This window comes from Oryctolagus cuniculus, chromosome 19, assembly GCF_051225735.1.
Source record: "Oryctolagus cuniculus isolate XC-2025 breed Fujian yellow rabbit chromosome 19, ASM5122573v1, whole genome shotgun sequence".
NCBI classification, from domain to species: Eukaryota; Metazoa; Chordata; class Mammalia; order Lagomorpha; family Leporidae; genus Oryctolagus; species Oryctolagus cuniculus.
The window spans coordinates 43,248,853-43,266,432 of NC_142885.1; the positions used below are offsets into that span (position 1 = coordinate 43,248,853).

The following is a 17,580-nucleotide window of genomic DNA, read 5'->3' on the forward strand; positions in this document are numbered from 1 at the left end:
GAGACCTGGCTACACTCCTTCTGGTCCAGCTCCCTGCCTCTGATAATGGCTCAAGTGATTGAGTTCCTGCTACCCATCTTGGATGGAGCTCCTGGCTCCTGGCTTTATGCTGGCCCAGCCCCAGCTGTTGTAGGCATCTGGGAAGTGAACCAATGGACGAAAGATCTCTCTGTTTCTCTCTGTCTGCACTCAAATCAATAAATAGGGAAAAAAGAACTAGAGAATGGAGTGGTATGGGAGGCAAGGAGAAGGCAAGAGAGAACTTCCAAGCAGTGGCTAAGGCCAGGAGAAATGGAGAAAAAGAAAGATCTACGTCTCTTCCATGGTGGCCGTGAGGAGGTCATTCATTATCTTGACAAGCACAGCTTCAGTGGCCTGCAGGAATCAGCTGAAGCAGGCTGTAATTTGCTAAGGAATGAATGGGAGGTGAGGATTCCCAGAGGCGAGGGCTATTTCAAGAAGTTTGTCTCTAGAAAGACAAAAATAAGCTGGTCATCATAGCTCTGGGGACTGTGATGTTGCTGTGGATCCATTCTGAGAGGAGGATCATGGTGGGGGCAAGAGGCGTGGAGTCACCACACAGACCCCAGGTGTGGGTGAAAGCAGGCCTAAGGTGAGCAGATGGAAGACTCATTTATTTCAGTTGGTACAGCAGCTTATAGAGCCAAGGCGGCCAATCTGGTCAAGGGGCAGTCTATGCCCTAACTGATCACAGCCTGTTGCCAGGCAGTTTCTAAAGCCATCCAATCACAACTTGTTGCCAGGCAGGCTCCATTGCCATGTGGTTCCCGAAGCCATCCAATCACAGCATGTTGTCAGTCAGGCTCCATTGTCATGTTGTTTCCAAAGCCATCCAATCACAGCCTGTTGCCAGGCAGTTTCCATTGTCAGCGGCCATCTTGGCATGACCTTCTCTTTCCACCACATTTCTTCCTTTTTGTTTATTTTTGAGCAACAGGAGGCATGATTCTTGGCCAGACCATTGCTGACCCCATTTCCATGTGGTCTCCGCACGTGGCTGTTCCTGTCTTAGGTTGTCTCCCAGAGGATCATACCCATCGTTGACTAACCAGTGCTCAAAACGGGAGGCCACAGGAGTGCTTGCTCAGATAGGGATAGGAATGAACAATGGTAATCAGGAATGGCGTGTCTGCACACAGGCTGTGGGCCGTTTGAGTGGCTGACCAGAGCTAGTGGGGTATAAAGCAGTAGCAGATGTGGCTATGGGCACTTTCTCAGGGTAGGATGATAGGGCAGGTGCATCCGCTAACAAGGCAGACTCTCAGTCTTGTTCAGCTGGTTCTGGTTGGCTGAGAGTTGTAGGCTTGATGTTTCTGGCTGGTACCCAAATGGGCTGTCCCGCATGCTCTGGAAAGACACAAGCATATCCTTGGCCCTAGGTTAGCAGAAGCCTTTTTACAGGCGCTGGAATCCAGGAACTGAATTCTGTGTTCACTTCGAGATTAACGGCAAACATGTGGGTGGGATGGGGTCTAGCAGCTGTCCTGAGAGCCTGGGTGCCTGGGGACTGCCACAAACGTGGGGATCCTCACTGGGTGCGGATGGGATGACCTCGCATGGGTTATTGCTTCGAGGTCGTCTAAGTTCAGCCCATGGATATTTGGGGGTGGTTGTCTAGGGATTTCTGCATTGTTTGCTACATTGTCGTTTTCACTGTTGGAGCTCTCTCTCCCTAAGTTTCAGCTGTTGCCTGTGAGGCAGCAGCCTGGAGTGACAGGCTCTTATCACTCACAGACTCACTATATTTCTCCTGTGCTTACTGGGGGACTTCCTTGATTCATTAGGTCAAGGCCGTATGCCCACATGGTGTCTGCGCAGCGTCACCTCTCTCGAGTGAGGGACAATGACATGCTTCCGAATTCTGGCATGATCAGTCCTTATGTGAATTCGCCGGGCGAACCGACAGTAAAAGGAGGAGCTGAGAAGCGGCATTAGGCTTCTGGGTGGTGTGTGCCTGCCTAACCTGGGGTGACATAGACCAAGGACAAGGACAAGGAAAGGGGCATAGGAGGGGGTCCACGGGAACACCTGTCCTATTTTATACACGCAAGTGTTCAGCCTGATTCTAGAATCACAGACAAAAGCCAGTGAGCATCTTTTCGATTAAACTTGTTGTATTTAGTCTTTGACAGGTGAAGGAGGCTCAGTCCCACCATGGGGTCTGGATTGCACCAAGACTCGAAAAGAGGGCAAAGGCTGCTTTGTCGCTTGCAGGGCCACACAGGAGGGGAGGAGAGAGCAGGGACCCAGTGACATGGCCAGCCATGGCCTCCCAGTTCTGCTGTCACTTTTGCGAAGTCCTGAGAAGAAATCCCTGGAACTCCTTGTCACACATGACAAGTTCAGGTTGCTCTGAGCTAGGTAGCTCCGCTGCCCTCTTGGTCAAAACACAACCTGTGTTGCTGGTCCTTTGAGAGAGGAGCTGTGTCATTGGCTCAAAGGAGGCAGGAGCATGTGACAGTTCCAAGCTGCTTCCCCCATGGTGTGGGGGTGCAGGGGGCATTTTATAGATGACGTAGCAGACAGCTGGTGTGTGGAGATGCAGGTTGGGCAAGTTCTCATTGGAGGAGCTTGGAAACAGGCCAGCATGGCACTGGCTCCTGCATACAGCTGCTTTGCCAAGCAAAATGCTGAAAAGGCAGAAGACCTTTGGACTTCCATAGCCTGTAGCACTGGGGCTGGGTGAAGTTTAAGGCAACGTCCTTGACATTTTCAGGGGCAGTAGGCCGGGCCCCTGGGTTAAATGGAAAACAGGGGGCAGAGGTTCAGGGCAATGGATTAAGCCACCGCTTGGGATGCCTGCATCCCACATCAGAGTTCCCGGTTGGACTCCCAGCTGCTCCACTTCCACTCCAGCTCCCCTAATGCATCCTGGGAGGCAGCATATGATGGCACAAGTGCTTGGGCCCTGCTGCTCATGTGGGAGCCCAGATAGAGTCCCTGGCTTGTGGCTTCAGCCTGGCCTAGGCCTGGCTGTGCGGGCAAGTGGAGAGCGAAACCGTGGATGGAAGATCCCCATCTCTCTCTCTCTCCCTGTCACTCTACCTTTCAAGGAGAAGAAAATGATAAACACGTTTTTAAATTGCCAAAGAGAGGACCGGCATTGTGGCACAGCGGGTTAAACTGCCTACCTGCTACACCAGCATCCTATAAATTTTTTTATTTAATTTTTTACTTTTATTATTTTTTAGAGAAAGATTTTATTTAATAAATATAAATTTCAAAAGTAGAACTTTTGGATTCTAGCAGTGCATTCTGTAAGATGAAGTGCTGGTCGAGTCCTAGCTACCTGCTTCCCATCTAATTCCCTTGAACACCCCTCAGAAGGTAGCAGACAAGGGAACAAATATTTGGGACCCTTTCACCATGTCTGAGACCCTAAGAGAGAAGCCTGGCTCCTGGCTTTGGGCTGTCCCATCCTCAATGTGGTGGCCATTAAAAATATATTTATGTCTTATTTGAAAGAGTGGCAGAGAGAAAAGAGAGAAAGATCTTCCATTCCTGGCTTCACTTCCCAGATGGTCACAACGGACAGGGCTGGACCAGGCCAAAGCCAGGATCCAGGAGCTTCATCCGGGTCTCCCACATGGGAACAGGGGTCCAAGCACTTGGGCCATCTTCTGCTGCCTTCCCAGGCGCATTAGTAAGGAGCTGAGTTGGAAGTGGAGCAGCCGGGACACGAACTGGTGCCCATACACGGGGTGCTGGCATTGTCGCCAGCAGCTTTACCCACAACGCCACAACACTGGTCCCTAAACAAATAGTGTTACAAATACAACTGTGAAGAGATCGACAGGTGGGAGCTTGGTGTTCCACCGCCTTCCCGCTCTGCGCTGGTGCTTCAGTCACTACATGGGCAAATGTGGACTCCTGGAAAGGACCGGGCGGGGCCCTGGGACCCCTTCAGGGCCTCTGTCTTAAGGGTCCTGGGAGTTTCCTGCAGGCATCAAGGGAGAGAATCAGCAGAGAAAGGCAGACAGAGGACAAGGGACATGGCCAAGCCGAGTGGCTGGGTGAGGTGACATTCCGTCAAAGGTTACCTGAAGGCCAAGGAGAAGAAAGGAGACACCTTGGCGTTCCTGGCCTGGGTGCACCTGCGCTCCCGGAAGTGCGCCACCCTGTTTCAGGCTCTGGAGGGCGGGGCTCCCTTTACCCTCTGGGCTGAGCCCCCAGTGCCAGATGGTGAGCCAGCTGGAGGGGAGGGAGTGGGATGCCCTGAGTGACGGGTCAGGAGCCACTGATAAGCGATGCTAGTTACTCCAGCCCCTCCCTGGCCTCCATGCTTCTGTCTTCTTGGAAGACCTGCTGACTCAGAGGGGTCACAGGGGCCAGTCCTGGAGACGCCAGACAACAGGACTCTGGACTTGAGGTGGCCGAAAGATCCACCCTCAGAGGGCCCAACGAGTCTGACACCCACTCTGAAGTCTCAGACCCGAGGGTGGGGGAGGGCTCCAGGACCTTTCTGCCATGGTGTCTGAGAGTCTGGGACAGGGGCCCAGCCCCACCCTGCTGCAAGGAGGACCTGCACCCCCTCAGCGCCTCAGCTTGCCTCATGCTCCCTGGAAGGACATCTCTTGGGAGGGGGGCAACTTGCAGCCCAAGTCACCCTTCTCAGAGACAGATGGTTTGAGAAGGGGCTGGCAGGTTGAGGCTGGCTGGCTGGCTAGACTTGCTAATGTACAAGATAGTCCCCATGATGTGATAGAATCCATAAAGTGGTATATGGTTGTACGGGCGTTTGCCATGCCATTCTTTAAACTTTACTGCCTGCTTGTTTTTCAGTTTTTGTTTTTTTCTTTCTTTTTTTTTTTTTTTGTATCAAAATATCAGAAAAGAGAGGGAAAAATTCTTTTTTTAAGATTTACTTATTTATTTGAAGGTCAGAGTTACACAGACAGAGAAGAGGCAGAGAGAGTGAAAGAGAGAGAGAGAGAGAGAGAGAGAGAGAGAGAGAGAGAGAGAGAGAGGTCTTCCATGTGCTGGTTCTCTCCCCAGATGGGGGAACTTCCATAGCGATCCTTCAGATCGGCTCAGTTCTGGCCATTGTGACCATGTGGGGAGTGAAGCAGTGGATGAAGACCTCGCTCTCTCTCTCCCTTCCCACACTGAATAAATAAAATAAGTTAATCGAAAGCTGTGGTGACCATGTCTCAAGCTGGCCTGCCCCTCCTGGGCTCTGGCACTCAGCCGAGTGGACCCCACCTTGTCATCCCTAAGCTTTCCGGGAGGGACAGACCCTGCCCAACACCTGATCCCAAGAGGTTGACCTTGTTTGCTCAGGAGGTGAGGTTCCCTTGATAAAGAGCAGGAGGGAGGGCTTGGAGCTGGTATAAAAGTTCTGGAAGGTTCTAAGGGGTTACCTTGCACCTGAAGCTCCCAGGTGAGAGGTGTTAGGGATTCCTGGGTCTGCCTTTGAGGGGGTGGGGATTCAGATCTGATCTGGTCTGGGGAAGGGGATGCCTGGATTGAGTGGCAGGGAGTGTTAGTGAAGTGGGCACCTGGGTTGAAGCTATCTTGGTGCAGAGATGTGTCAGCTGTCAGTTGAAGGACTAGGAACCTGGGACACTCAGGTGACTGGGAAAGGCCAGGCGTGTGTCGGTGGACAAAGAATCGTGACAAAGATCCCATCTGCTGGTTCACTCCCCCACATGGCCACAATGGCCAGAGCTGGGCCAATCTGAGCCAGGAGCCTGGAGCTTCTTCCAGGTCTCCCAAGGGGGTGTAGATTCCCAAGTGCTTGGGCCATCTTCCACCACCTTCCCAGGGCACTAGCAGAGAGCTGGATCGGAAGTGGAGCAGACGGGACTTGAACCGGTGCCCATATGGGATGGCGGCTCCAGGGGCGGAGGACTCACCTACTGCACTCCAGCGGCCAGCTTGTCGGTGTTGGCTCTGATGCTGGGTTCAGGAAATTCAGCCGTCTCCAGGCTGAGGCCTATCCTCCAGTCCTAATTCAGAAAGTCCCCGTCCTGGCTGTGTCAGGACAGAGCCCACACCAAGAGTGAGCGCTGACCTTCTGCTTGGAAGGGAAAAGGAGGGCGTGGCTACAGCCAGACCAAGGGCGGGCCAGTGACAGTTGGACCCTGGAACATCAGGTCTGGAGGATGCACTGCAGGCTGTGGACAGTGCTGTGCACCTTGAGCCTGGGTCTGGCTAGGTGGGAGCTGAAGGGTCAGGCCACCCGGAGGCCAGAGGGAAAGGGGGAAACCTCCCCCTCTGCTCTCTTCTTCCCCCCTGCAGCCTCACGATGTGGACCTTCATGCTCCTGGGCCTTCTCTGTGCCTCGGCCTCTGCCAGTGCCAGTAAGTGAGCCGCTGGGACTCTGGTGGCGGGTGGCGGGAAGGGGCCCCTGCTTGGCTGGTGGCCAAGGCTTGCAGGGCTGACCCTGTGCAGTGGGAACTGGGAGGTCCTTGCCTCCAAGCCCCCCTTTCTTTCCACTGCAGTCCAGGCCAGGTCCTCCTCCTACAATGGCGAGTACGGAAGTGGAGGAGGAGAGCGATTCTCCCACTCCGGCCTCCAGCTGGAAGGGCCCATCACAGCCATCCGTGTCCGGGTCAACAGCCTCTATATCGTGGGGTAAGGCTCTTCTGTGTTCCTCCAAGGTCTTAGAACTCAGGAAGTGCTCTTTCACTCTGGACCACCTGTGGCTCAACCTGTTGGTCCCTAGTGAGGCAGCATATGGGGATAATGTGAGAGGATTCGGCTTCTAGATCTGTGCCCTTTGAACTCCTCCTTTCCCGAATGTGCCTGATGGTGGCAAATCGTTAATAACCACTAACTCTCAGGGGCCTGGAAGTCGACCAGCTCAGCCCACCCGCCTTCTGCGGTTTAAAGTTTCTTTCCAATATCCCTGCTGGGTGCCCTGCAACTTTGCTCAACGCCTCTCTTGAGCAGTCCCCACTCCATTGCTAGTCGGAAAATTCTATCACGTGCAGAGCCAAAGTGTGTCCGCTAATGCTGGATCTGCTTCCTGGGACAGCAGGGACAAGCCTCTTCCCTCTCCCACAAGGGAGCCACTCAGCTGTTAGAAAATCCCTTTGCTTCCACAAGTGTGGGAATGGGGGAGGGGCATCGTAGGAGGCTGGACTCCAAATTCAAGGCCTGCCATGTGCTGTGTGTGGGCGACTCTGGGCAAGCTGCCTTCCTTCTCTGCACCTGCTGTCAGCCAGGCCAGGAGCTGAAGTTCTTTGTGTGGTCCTCCAGGGCTCACCCGGCCTACACTTTTGGGGCAACTAGCAGGGACTGCTCATGCTAGTGTCCAGTTTGGAGGACTCCACGTGCAGGCCAAATGGTCCTGAACTCTGATGACCTAATCAGTGTCCCCGTTCCTGCCCTCCCACCCGTCCCCAGTCTCCAGGTGCGCTATGGCAAGGTGTGGAGCGACTACGTGGGTGGCAAGCTGGGAGACCTGGAGGAGATCTTTCTGCACCCAGGGGAGTCGGTGATCCAGGTGTCTGGGAAGTACAAGTACTATCTGAGGAAGCTGGTCTTTGTGACCGACAAGGGTCGCTACCTGTCCTTTGGGAAAGACACAGGCACGAGCTTCAACGCTGTCCCCTTGCACCCAAACACCGTGCTCCGATTCATCAGTGGCCGAGCTGGCTTATTCGTCAACGCCATTGGCCTGCACTGGGACAACTACCCCAGCAACTACCCAAGCTACTAACCCAGCAACTGCTGAGCCCGCCTCCTCCGTGGCAGGGCCCCGTGGTGGGGTGTGACAACTCCCTGATCACTATTCCCATACAAATGGCTCAATAAAAGGACATGGCTAAAGCTGGTGTGCATGTGGGTGTGTGCAGGCGGGACCCACTCTTGGAGGGCGGTGTGACTCTCAGCTCTGGCTACCTGCTGCTAAGAGTGGGAGCACGAGGGAGACAGGTGTTGAGAATCCTGGGCTCTTCCGTACATCGCAAGGAGAGGAGATGCTGGTTTGTACCAACTCTTTTCGGGGTTAGCTCTTGAGAATGTCTGTCCAAACAGGAGTTCTGAAGGGAAGGCTCAGCGGGGGCACACCGCCGAGCCCCAGGTGAGCCTCTCTGGCGCCCTCCCCCCTGAGAAGGGGCTGGCTTCTCTGACCAAAGGCTGTCCCCTCTCCCTGGAGCTCAGCTGCAGGTGGGTGGCCTGCACCTCTGTCCTCCCATCTGTCCCAGATGCGATCTCCCTGCTGAAGTTTCGCCCCAGTTTGTGCTTAAGGACTCCACCCCATTCCCCAGGCCAGTTCTTCCTCGTCTTTACCCCTAACCTGGTGCTCTTGCTTAGCCCTCTCAGAACTGGCGCTCAGGCAGATGAGAAGCCCGTGGCTAAGACACACCCATGTCCCGTATTAGAGCGAGTGGGTTTCATTCCTGACTCCACCTTCCTGCTGACGTGGCTGCTGGGAGGCAGCAGGGACGGTTCAGGATGGTTCAAGTGCCACCCACACGGGAGAGCCGGTTGAGTTCTCCTCCAGCTTCTGCCCCCACTCCCACCTCTCTAACAAACAGAAAATAAAAACGAGGACGGTGCCGTCGCTCAATAGGCAAATGCTCCGCTTATGGCGCCGGCACACCGAGTTCTAGTCCCGGTCGGGGCGCCGGATTCTATACCGGTTGCCCCTCTTCCAGGCCAGCTCTCTTCTGTGGCCAGGGAGTGCAGTGGAGGATGGCCCAAGACCTTGGGCCCTGCACTCCATGGGAGACCAGGGGAAGCAACCGACTCCTACCTTCAGATCAGTGCGGTGCACTGGCTGTAGCGCCCCGGCCTCGGCTGCCATTTGAGGGTGAACCAATGGCGAAGGAAGACCTTTCTCTGTCTCACTCCCTCACTGTCCACTGTGCCTGTCAAAATAAAAAATAGAATAAAAAAAAAAAATCGGAGAGTCTTTCCTTAGGGACCCACCATTTCAACAGTGTGAACTTGGCCAACAGCACAGCCAAGTGGAAATTCTGGGGCAGGCACTCAGTATGGTGGTTAAGTTGCCACTAGGGGCTGCGTCCCATATCTGAGTTCCTGAGTTCAAGGCCTGGCTCTACTTTCGTTTTTTAAGACTTTTTCAAAAAATGTATTTATCTGAGAGTTACAGAGAGGCAGAGGCAGAGAGTGAGAGAGAGAGAAAGATGTCTTCCATCTGCTGGTTCACTCCCAGATGACTGCAATGGCTGGACCTGGGCCGATCTGAAGCCAGGAGCCAGGAGCTTCTTCTGGGTCTCCCACGTGGATACAGGGACCCAAGGACTCGGAGCATCTTCTACTGCTTTCCCAGGCCATAGCAGAGAGCTGGATCACAAGTGGAGTAGCCGGGACTCCAACCGGTGCCCATACAAAATGCCGGTGCTGCAGGCGGCAGCTTTACCCACTACTCCACAGCCTGGCTAAACTTTTGAGTCCAGCTTCCTGTTAATGCCAACCAAGTGGGAGGCCTGCATTGAGTTCTGGGCTCCTGGCTTCAGTCTGGCCCAGCCTGCCTGCCGCGGGCATTTAGGGAGTGAACCAATGGATGGGACATATCTGTCTGCCTTTCATAGAGCATGAAAATAGATTTTTTTTTTTTACAAACATTAAGCAATTAGAGACATTTTCATCTTTGATTGCCCCAAGTACAAGGGGTTAGTTAGAATTCAGGGGAAGCATTAGGATGGCTGGATAGAGTCAGTGAGGACACGAAGTGGCTTTGGGAAGAATTTCGAGGACTCTAAAATACTGCCAGTTTTTGGTTTTGGTGGTAGTGGTGGGCAGTAACATATTGCTTCCCATAGATTTCTTTGTGTCATAGGGAATGTCAAAGACATAATTCTTCCCAACTAGACAAAGAGAAATTATAGACACGTAATTTTGTAAAAAAAAAAAATTTTTAAAAACCCCAAGCACTATGAAAAGAAGCCCACCACTAGCATGTTTTTATAACAATTCCTTGGGCGCCAGATGTTGCTGTGGATCCATTCTGAGAGGAGGAGCATGGTGGGGGCAAGAGGCGTGGAGTCACCACACAGACCCCAGGTGTGGGTGAGAGCAGGCCAGAGGCGAGAAGCCCGAAAACTCACTTATTTTAGTTGGTACAGCAGCTTATAGAGCCAAGGCAGCCAATCTGGTCAAGGGGTGGTCTATGCTCTAACCAATCACAGCCTGTTGCCAGGCAGTTTCTGTTGCCTGCGGCCACCTTGCATGGCCTTCTCATTCCACCACAAATTCCATCACAGAATATTATGCCATTGGAATTCTTTTTGAGCTATAAATATCATAGATCTTACCCTTTTCAAGTGTGCAAGTGATTTTTAGTATATTTATAAGGTTTGTACATCCAGCATCGCATATTCCAGAATACCTAAGTAAAAAAAAAAAAACAAAAAAACCACGAGGCCATGAGTTGTCTCCCCAGCCTCCCTTTAGCCCAGCAGAGTCATGTTCTCATGTGTTAACCTGAGGAAGAATTAAGTCAGGCTGATAACAAAGCCATTGCCTTACATACTCATTTGTGGTGAGAACATTTACGATCTACTTTTAGCAATTCTGATGAAAGTCACCATTCCATGAGATCTATTGATCACTAAAGGCTGCTTCTTCCTTTCACCTGAAACTTTGTATGCTCTGATCAACATCTTGCCTCTCTCCATCCAGTGTTCTGCCAAGCCTCTCATGACTACCACTTTGTTTGTTTTTTTGTGTGGTTTGTTTTTTTTTTTTTGTAAAGATTATTTATTTGAAAGGCAGAATGACAGAGAGAGGGAGAGACAGGGAGAGATTTTCCATCCACTGATTTACATCCCATACAGCTGCAATTGCTGGGGCTGGTCCAGGCTGTAATCAGGAGCCTAGAATCTCATCTAGGCCTCCCACGTGGGTAGCAGGGACCCAAGCAGTTAGGCCACCCTCCACTGCTTCCCCAGGTGCATCAGCAGGAAGCTGGATCAGAACTGGAGCAGCTGGGACTCAGATCAGCTTCTGATACGGGAAGCCGCTTAGCCCACTGTGTCATTACTCTGGCCCCTGCTGACAGCCACCCTGCTCTCAAATTCTGAGTTGGTATTTCTTAGATTCTACACCTAAGTGGGATGTGGTATGTATTTGTCTCTCTGTGCCTGATTTCCCTTAGCATAGTGCCCTTCAGGTTCACCCCTAGGATTACAAAGGACAGCTGACTCAGAGGTCATCAGCACATAAATAGTGAAGTTCAAGTGCTACAGTGAAGTTCATGTGCTGGGTGTGGAAGAAGCCATTCAGGAAAGCAACAGGTATAGAAAAGGAGAAAGGCAGGAGGAAGCGAACTGGGAAACACCAGTGTTGGTTGGTACAAAGAGGAGGCAGTTACAGAACTATAGAATGGAGGTTAATGTTGTGGCACAGCAGGTTAAGGCACCACACTGCATCCCATACTGGAGTGCCCGTTGGAGACCTGGCTACACTCCTTCTGGTCCAGCTCCCTGCCTCTGATAATGGCTCAAGTGATTGAGTTCCTGCTACCCATCTTGGATGGAGCTCCTGGCTCCTGGCTTTATGCTGGCCCAGCCCCAGCTGTTGTAGGCATCTGGGGAGTGAACCAATGGATGGAAGATCTCTCCTATCTGTCTGCATTCAAATCAATAAATAAAGAAAAAAAGAACAAGAGAATGGAGTGGTATGGGAGGCAAGGAGAAGGCAAGAGAGAAATTCCAAGCAGTGGCTAAGGCCAGGAGAAATGGAGAAAAAGAAAGATCTCCGTTTCTTCCATGGTGGCCGTGAGGAGGTCATTCATTATCTTGACAAGCACAGCTTCAGTGGCCTGTAGGAATTGGCTGAAGCAGACTGCAATTTGCTAAGGAATGAATGGGAGGTGAGGATTCACAGAGCGAGGGCTATTTCAAGAAGTGTGTCTCTAGGAATACAAAAATAAGCTGGTAGTCATAGCTCTGGGGACTGTGATATTGCGGTGGATTCATTTTGAGAGTAGGAGTGTGGTAGTGGAAGAGGCATGGAGTCACCACACAGACCACAGGTGTCAGGTGAAAGCAAGCCAGAGGTGAGCAGCCCACAGACTCGTTTACTTCAGTTGGTAGAGCAGCTTAAATAGCCAAAGCAGTCAATCGTGTCAAGGGGCGGTCTATGCCCTAACCAATCACAGCCTGTTGCTAGGCAGTTTCTGAAGCCATCCAATCACAGCCTGTTGTCAGTCAGGCTCCATTGTCATGTTGTTTCCCGAAGCCATCCAATCATAGCCTGTTGCCAGGCAGTTTCTGTTGTCAGTGGCCATCTTGGCATGACCTTCTCTTTCCACCACATTTCTTCCTTTTTGTTTATTTTTGAGCAACAGGAGGCATGATTCTTGGCCAGACCATTGCTGACCCCATTTCCATGTGGTCTCCGCATGTGGCTGTGCCTATCTTAGGTTGTTTCCCAGAGGATCGTACCCATCGTTGACTAACCAGTGCTTAAAACCAGAGGCCACAGGAGTGCTTGCTCAGATAGGGATAGGAATGAAGAACAATGGTAATCAGGAATGGCGTGACTGCACACAGGCTGTGGGCCGTTTCAGTGGCTGACCAGAGCTAGTGGGGTATAAAGCAGTAGCAGATGTGGCTATGGGCACTTTCTCAGGGTAGGATGATAGGGCAGGTGCATCCGCTAACAAGGCAGACTCTCAGTCGTGTTCAGCTGGTTCTGGTTGGCTGAGAGTTGTAGGCTTGATGTTTCTGGCTGGTACCCAAATGGGCTGTCCTGCATGCTCTGGAAAGACACAAGCATATCCTTGGCCCTAGGTTAGCAGAAGCCTTTTTACAGGCGCTGGAATCCAGGGCCTGAATTCTGTGTTCACTTCGAGATTAACGGCAAACATGCAGGTGGGATGGGGTCTAGTAGCTGCTCTGAGAGCCTGGGGTACCTGGGGACTGCTACAAGTGTGAGAAACCTCACTGGGTGTGGATGGGATGATCTTCAATGGGTTATTGCCTCGAGGTTGTCTAAGTTCATCTCATGCATATTTGGAGGTGGTTGTCTAGGGATTTCTGCATTGTTTGCTACATTGTCGTTTTCACTGTTGGAGCTCTCTCTCCCTAAGTCACCAACTGTTGCCTGTGAGGCAGCAGCTTCAAGTGACAGGCTCTTATCACTCACAGACTCACTATGTTTGTCCTCTGCTTACTGGGGGACTTCCTTGATTCATTAGGTCAAGGCCGTATGCCCAAAGGTGTTTCCAGAGCGTCACCTCTCTTTTTGAGAAAAGATGTCTTGGTTCCGATTTCTGGAATGATCAGTCCCTTATGGGAATTCGCCGGGTGAACTGACAGTAAAAGGAGGAGCTGAGAAGTGGTGTTACATTTCTGAGAGGTGTGTTCCTAACCTGGGGTGACTTAGACCAAGGACAAGGACCAGGAAAGGGGCGTAGGAGGGGGTCCACAGGAACACCTGTCCTATTTTATACACGCAAGTGTTCAGCCTGATTCTAGAATCACAGACAAAAGCCAGTGAGCATCTTTTCGATTAAACTTGTTGTATTTAGTCTTTGACAGGTGAAGGAGGCTCAGTCCCACCATGGGGTCTGGATTTGCACCAAGACTCGAAAAGAGGGCAAAGGCTGCTTTGTCGCTTGCAGGGCCACACAGGAGGGGAGGAGAGAGCAGGGACCCAGTGACATGGAAGCCATGGCCTCCCAGTTCTGCTGTCACTTTTGCAAAGTCCTGAGAACTCCCTGGAACTCCTTGTCACACATGACAAGTTCAGGTTGCTCTGAGCTAGGTAGCTCCGCTGCCCTCTTGGTTGAAACACAACCTGTGTTGCTGATCCTTTGAGAGAGGAGCTGTGTCATTGGCTCAAAGGAGGCAGGAGCATGTGACAGTTCCAAGCTGCTTCCCCCATGGTGTGGGGGTGCAGGGGGCATTTTATAGATGACGTAGCAGACAGCTGGTGTGTGGAGATGCAGGTTGGGCAAGTTCTCATTGGGGGAACTTGGAAACAGGCCAGCATGGCACTGGCTCCTGCATACAGCTGCTTTGCCAAGCAAAAAGCTGAAAAGGCAGAAGACCTTTGGACTTCCATAGCCTGTAGCACTGGGGCTGGGTGAAGTTTAAGGCAACGTCCTTGACATTTTCAGGGGCAGTAGGCCGGGCCCCTGGGTGAAATGGAAAACAGGGGGCAGGGGTTCAGGGCAATGGATTAAGCCACCGCTTGGGATGCCTGCATCCCACATCAGAGTTCCCGGTTGGACTCCCAGCTGCTCCACTTCCACTCCACCTCCCCTAATGCATCCTGGGAGGCAGCATATGATGTACAAGTGCCCTGGCCCTGCTGCTCATGTGGGAGCCCCAGATAGAGTCCCTGGCTTGTGGCTTCAGCCTGGCCTAGGCCTGGCTGTGTGGGCACGTGGAGAGCAAAACCGTGGATGGAAGATCCCCATCTCTCTCTCTCTCCCTGTCACTCTACCTTTCAAGGAGAAGAAAATAAACACGTTTTAAAATTGCCAAAGAGAGGACCGGCATTGTGGCACAGCAGGTTAAACTGCCTACCTGCTACACCAGAATCCTATAACTTATTTTATTTTTACTTTTTATTATTTTTTATAGAAAGCTTTTTTTAATAAACATAAATTTCAAAAGTAGAACTTTTGGATTCTAGCAGTGCATCCTGTAAGTTGAAGTGCTGGTTCGAGTCCTAGCTACCTGCTTCCCATCTAATTCCCTCGAACACGCCTCGGAAGGTAGTAGAAAAGGGAACAAATATTTGGGACCCTGTCACCCATGTCTGAGACCCTAAGAGAGAAGCCTGGCTCCTGGCTTTGGGCTGTCCCATCCTCAATGTGGTAGCTATTAAAAATATATTTATGTCTTATTTGAAAGAGTGGCAGAGAGAAAAGAGAGAAAGAGAGAAAGAGAGAAAGATCTTCCATTCCTGGCTTCACTTCCCAGATGACCACAACGGACAGGCCTGGACCAGGCCAAAGCCAGCATCCAGGAGCTTCATCCGGGTCTCCCACATGGGAGCTGGGGTCCAAGCACTTGGGCCATTCTCTGCCTCTTTCCCAGGCGCATTAGTAGGGAGCTGGGTTGGAAATGGAGCAGCCGGGACACGAACTGGTGCCCATACACGGGGTGCTGGCATTGCCGCCAGCAGCTTTACCCACAACGCCACAACGCCGGCCCCCTAAATAAATAGTGTTACAAATTCTAGTGTGAACAGATGGACAGGTGGGAGCTTGGTGTTCCACCGCCTTCCCGCTCTGCGCTGGTGCTTCAGTCACTACATGGGCAAATGTGGACTCCTGGAAAGGACCGGGCGGGACCCTGGGACCCCTTCAGGGCCTCTGTCTTAAGGGTCCTGGGCGTTTCCTGCAGGCATCAAGGGAGAGAATCAGCAGAGAAAGGCAGACAGAGGACAAGGGACAAGGCCAAGCCCATTGGCTGGGTGAGGAGACAGTTCCGTCAAAGGGTACCTGAAGGCCAAGGAGAAGAGAGGAGACACCTTGGCATTCCTGGCCTGGGTGCACCTGCGCTCCCGGAAGTGCGCCGCCCTACTTCAGGCTCTGGAGGGTGGGACTCCCTTTACCTTCTGGGCTGAGCCCCCAGTCCCAGATGATGAGCCAGCTGGAGGGGAGGGAGTGGGATGCCCTGAGCGACGGGTCAGGAGCCACTGATAAGCGATGCTACTTACTCCAGACCCTCCCTGGCCTCCATGCTTCTGTCTTCTTGGAAGACCTGCTGACTCAGAGGGGTCACAGGGGCCAGTCCTGGAGACGCCAGACAACAGGACTTGGGGCTTGAGGTGGCCGAAAGATCCACCCTCGCGGGGCCGAAGGAGTCTGACAGCCACTCTGAAGTCTCAGACCCGAGGGTGGGGGAGGGCTCCAGGACCTTTCTGCCATGGTGGCTGAGAGTCTGGGGCAGGGGCCCAGCCCCACCCTGCCCCAAGGAGCACCTGCACCCCCTCAGCGCCTCAGCTTCCCTCATGCTCCCTGGAATCACATCTCTTGGGAGGGGGGCAACTTGCAGCCCAAATCACCCTTCTCAGAGACAGATGGTTTGAGAAGGGGCTGGCAGGTTGAGGCTGGCTGGCTGGCTAGACTTGCTAATTTATAAGATAGTCCCCATGATGTGATAGAACTCATAAAGTGGTATATGGTTGTACGGGTGTTTGCCATGCCATTGTTAAACGTTACTGCCTGCTTGTTTTTCGTTTTTTTTTTTTTTTCTTCGTTTTTTTTTTAATTTTGTATCAAAATATCAGGAAAGAGGGGGAAAAATTCTTTTTTTAAACATTTATTTATTTATTTGAAAGTCAGTGTTACACAGACAGAGAAAAGGACCCAGAGAGAGAGAGAGAGAGAGAGAGAGAGAGGTCTTCCATGTGATGGTTCTCTCCCCAGATGGGGGAACTTCCATAGCGATCCATCGGATCTGCTCAGTTCTAGCCATTGCAACCATGTGGGGAGTGACCAGTGGATGAAGACCTTGCTCTCTCTCTCTCTCCCTTCCCACACTTAATAAATAAAATGAATTCATCAAAAGCTGCGGTGACCTTGTCTCAAGCTTGTCCTGCCCCTCCTGGGCTCTGGCACTCAGCCGAGTGGACCCCACCTTGTCATCCCTAAGCTTTCCGGGAGGGACAGACCCTGCCCAACACCTGATCCCAAGAGGTTGACCTTGTTTGCTCAGGAGGTGAGCTTCCCTTGATAAAGAGCAGGAGGGAGGGCTTGGAGCTGGTATAAAAGTTCCGGAAGGTTCTAAGGGGTTACCTTGCACCTGAAGCTCCCAGGTGAGAGGTGTTAGGGATTCCTGGGTCTGCCTTTGAGGGGGTGGGGATTCAGATCTGATCTGGTCTGGGGAAGGGGATGCCTGGATTGAGTGGCAGGGAGTGTTAGTGAAGTGGGCACCTGGGTTGAAGCTATCTTGGTGCAGAGATGTGTCAGCTGTCAGTTGAAGGACTAGGAACCTGGGACACTCAGGTGACTGGGAAAGGCCAGGCGTGTGTCGGTGGACAAAGAATCGTGACAAAGATCCCATCTGCTGGTTCACTCCCCCACATGGCCGCAATGGCCAGAGCTGGGCCAATCTGAGCCAGGAGCCTGGAACTTCTTCCTAGTCTCCCAAGGGGGTGCAGAGTCCCAAGTGCTTGGGCCATCTTCCACCACCTTCCCAGGGCAATAGCAGAGAGCTGGATCGGAAGTGGAGCAGACGGGACTTGAACCGGTGCCCATATGGGATGGCGGCTCCAGGGGCGGAGGACTCACCTACTGCACTCCAGCGGCCAGCTTGTCGGTGTTGGCTCTGATGCTGGGTTCAGGAAATTCAGCCGTCTCCAGGCTGAGGCCTATCCTCCATCCTAATTCAGAAAGTCCCCGTCCTGGCTGTGTCAGGAGACAGCGCTGGCCAAAAGTGAGCGCTGACCTTCTGCTTGGAGGGGAAAAGGAGGGCGTGGTTACAGCCAGACCAAGGGCGGGCCAGAGACAGTTGGCCCCTGGAACACCAGGTCTGGAGGATGCACTGCAGGCTGTGGACAGTGCTGTGCACCTTGAGCCTGGGTCTGGCTAGGTGGGAGCTAAAGGGTCAGGCCACCCGCAGGCCAGAGGGAAAGGAGGAACCTCCCCCCTCCTCTCTTCTTCCCCTCTGCAGCCTCACG

General features: G+C 52.5%; 1 protein-coding gene across 1 annotated transcript; it reads left to right on the forward strand.

Moving 5' to 3' along the window:
• The first annotated feature begins 4,876 nt into the window (after positions 1-4,876).
• On the forward strand, positions 4,877-7,797 carry LOC138847053 (zymogen granule membrane protein 16-like). The gene is made up of 3 exons (XM_089321183.1): positions 4,877-6,323; positions 6,465-6,597; positions 7,372-7,797. Exons 1-3 carry the CDS (start codon positions 6,269-6,271, stop codon positions 7,685-7,687), a joined length of 504 nt encoding a protein of 167 aa, XP_089177309.1. The 5' UTR covers positions 4,877-6,268; the 3' UTR covers positions 7,688-7,797.
• The last annotated feature ends 9,783 nt before the right edge of the window (positions 7,798-17,580 follow it).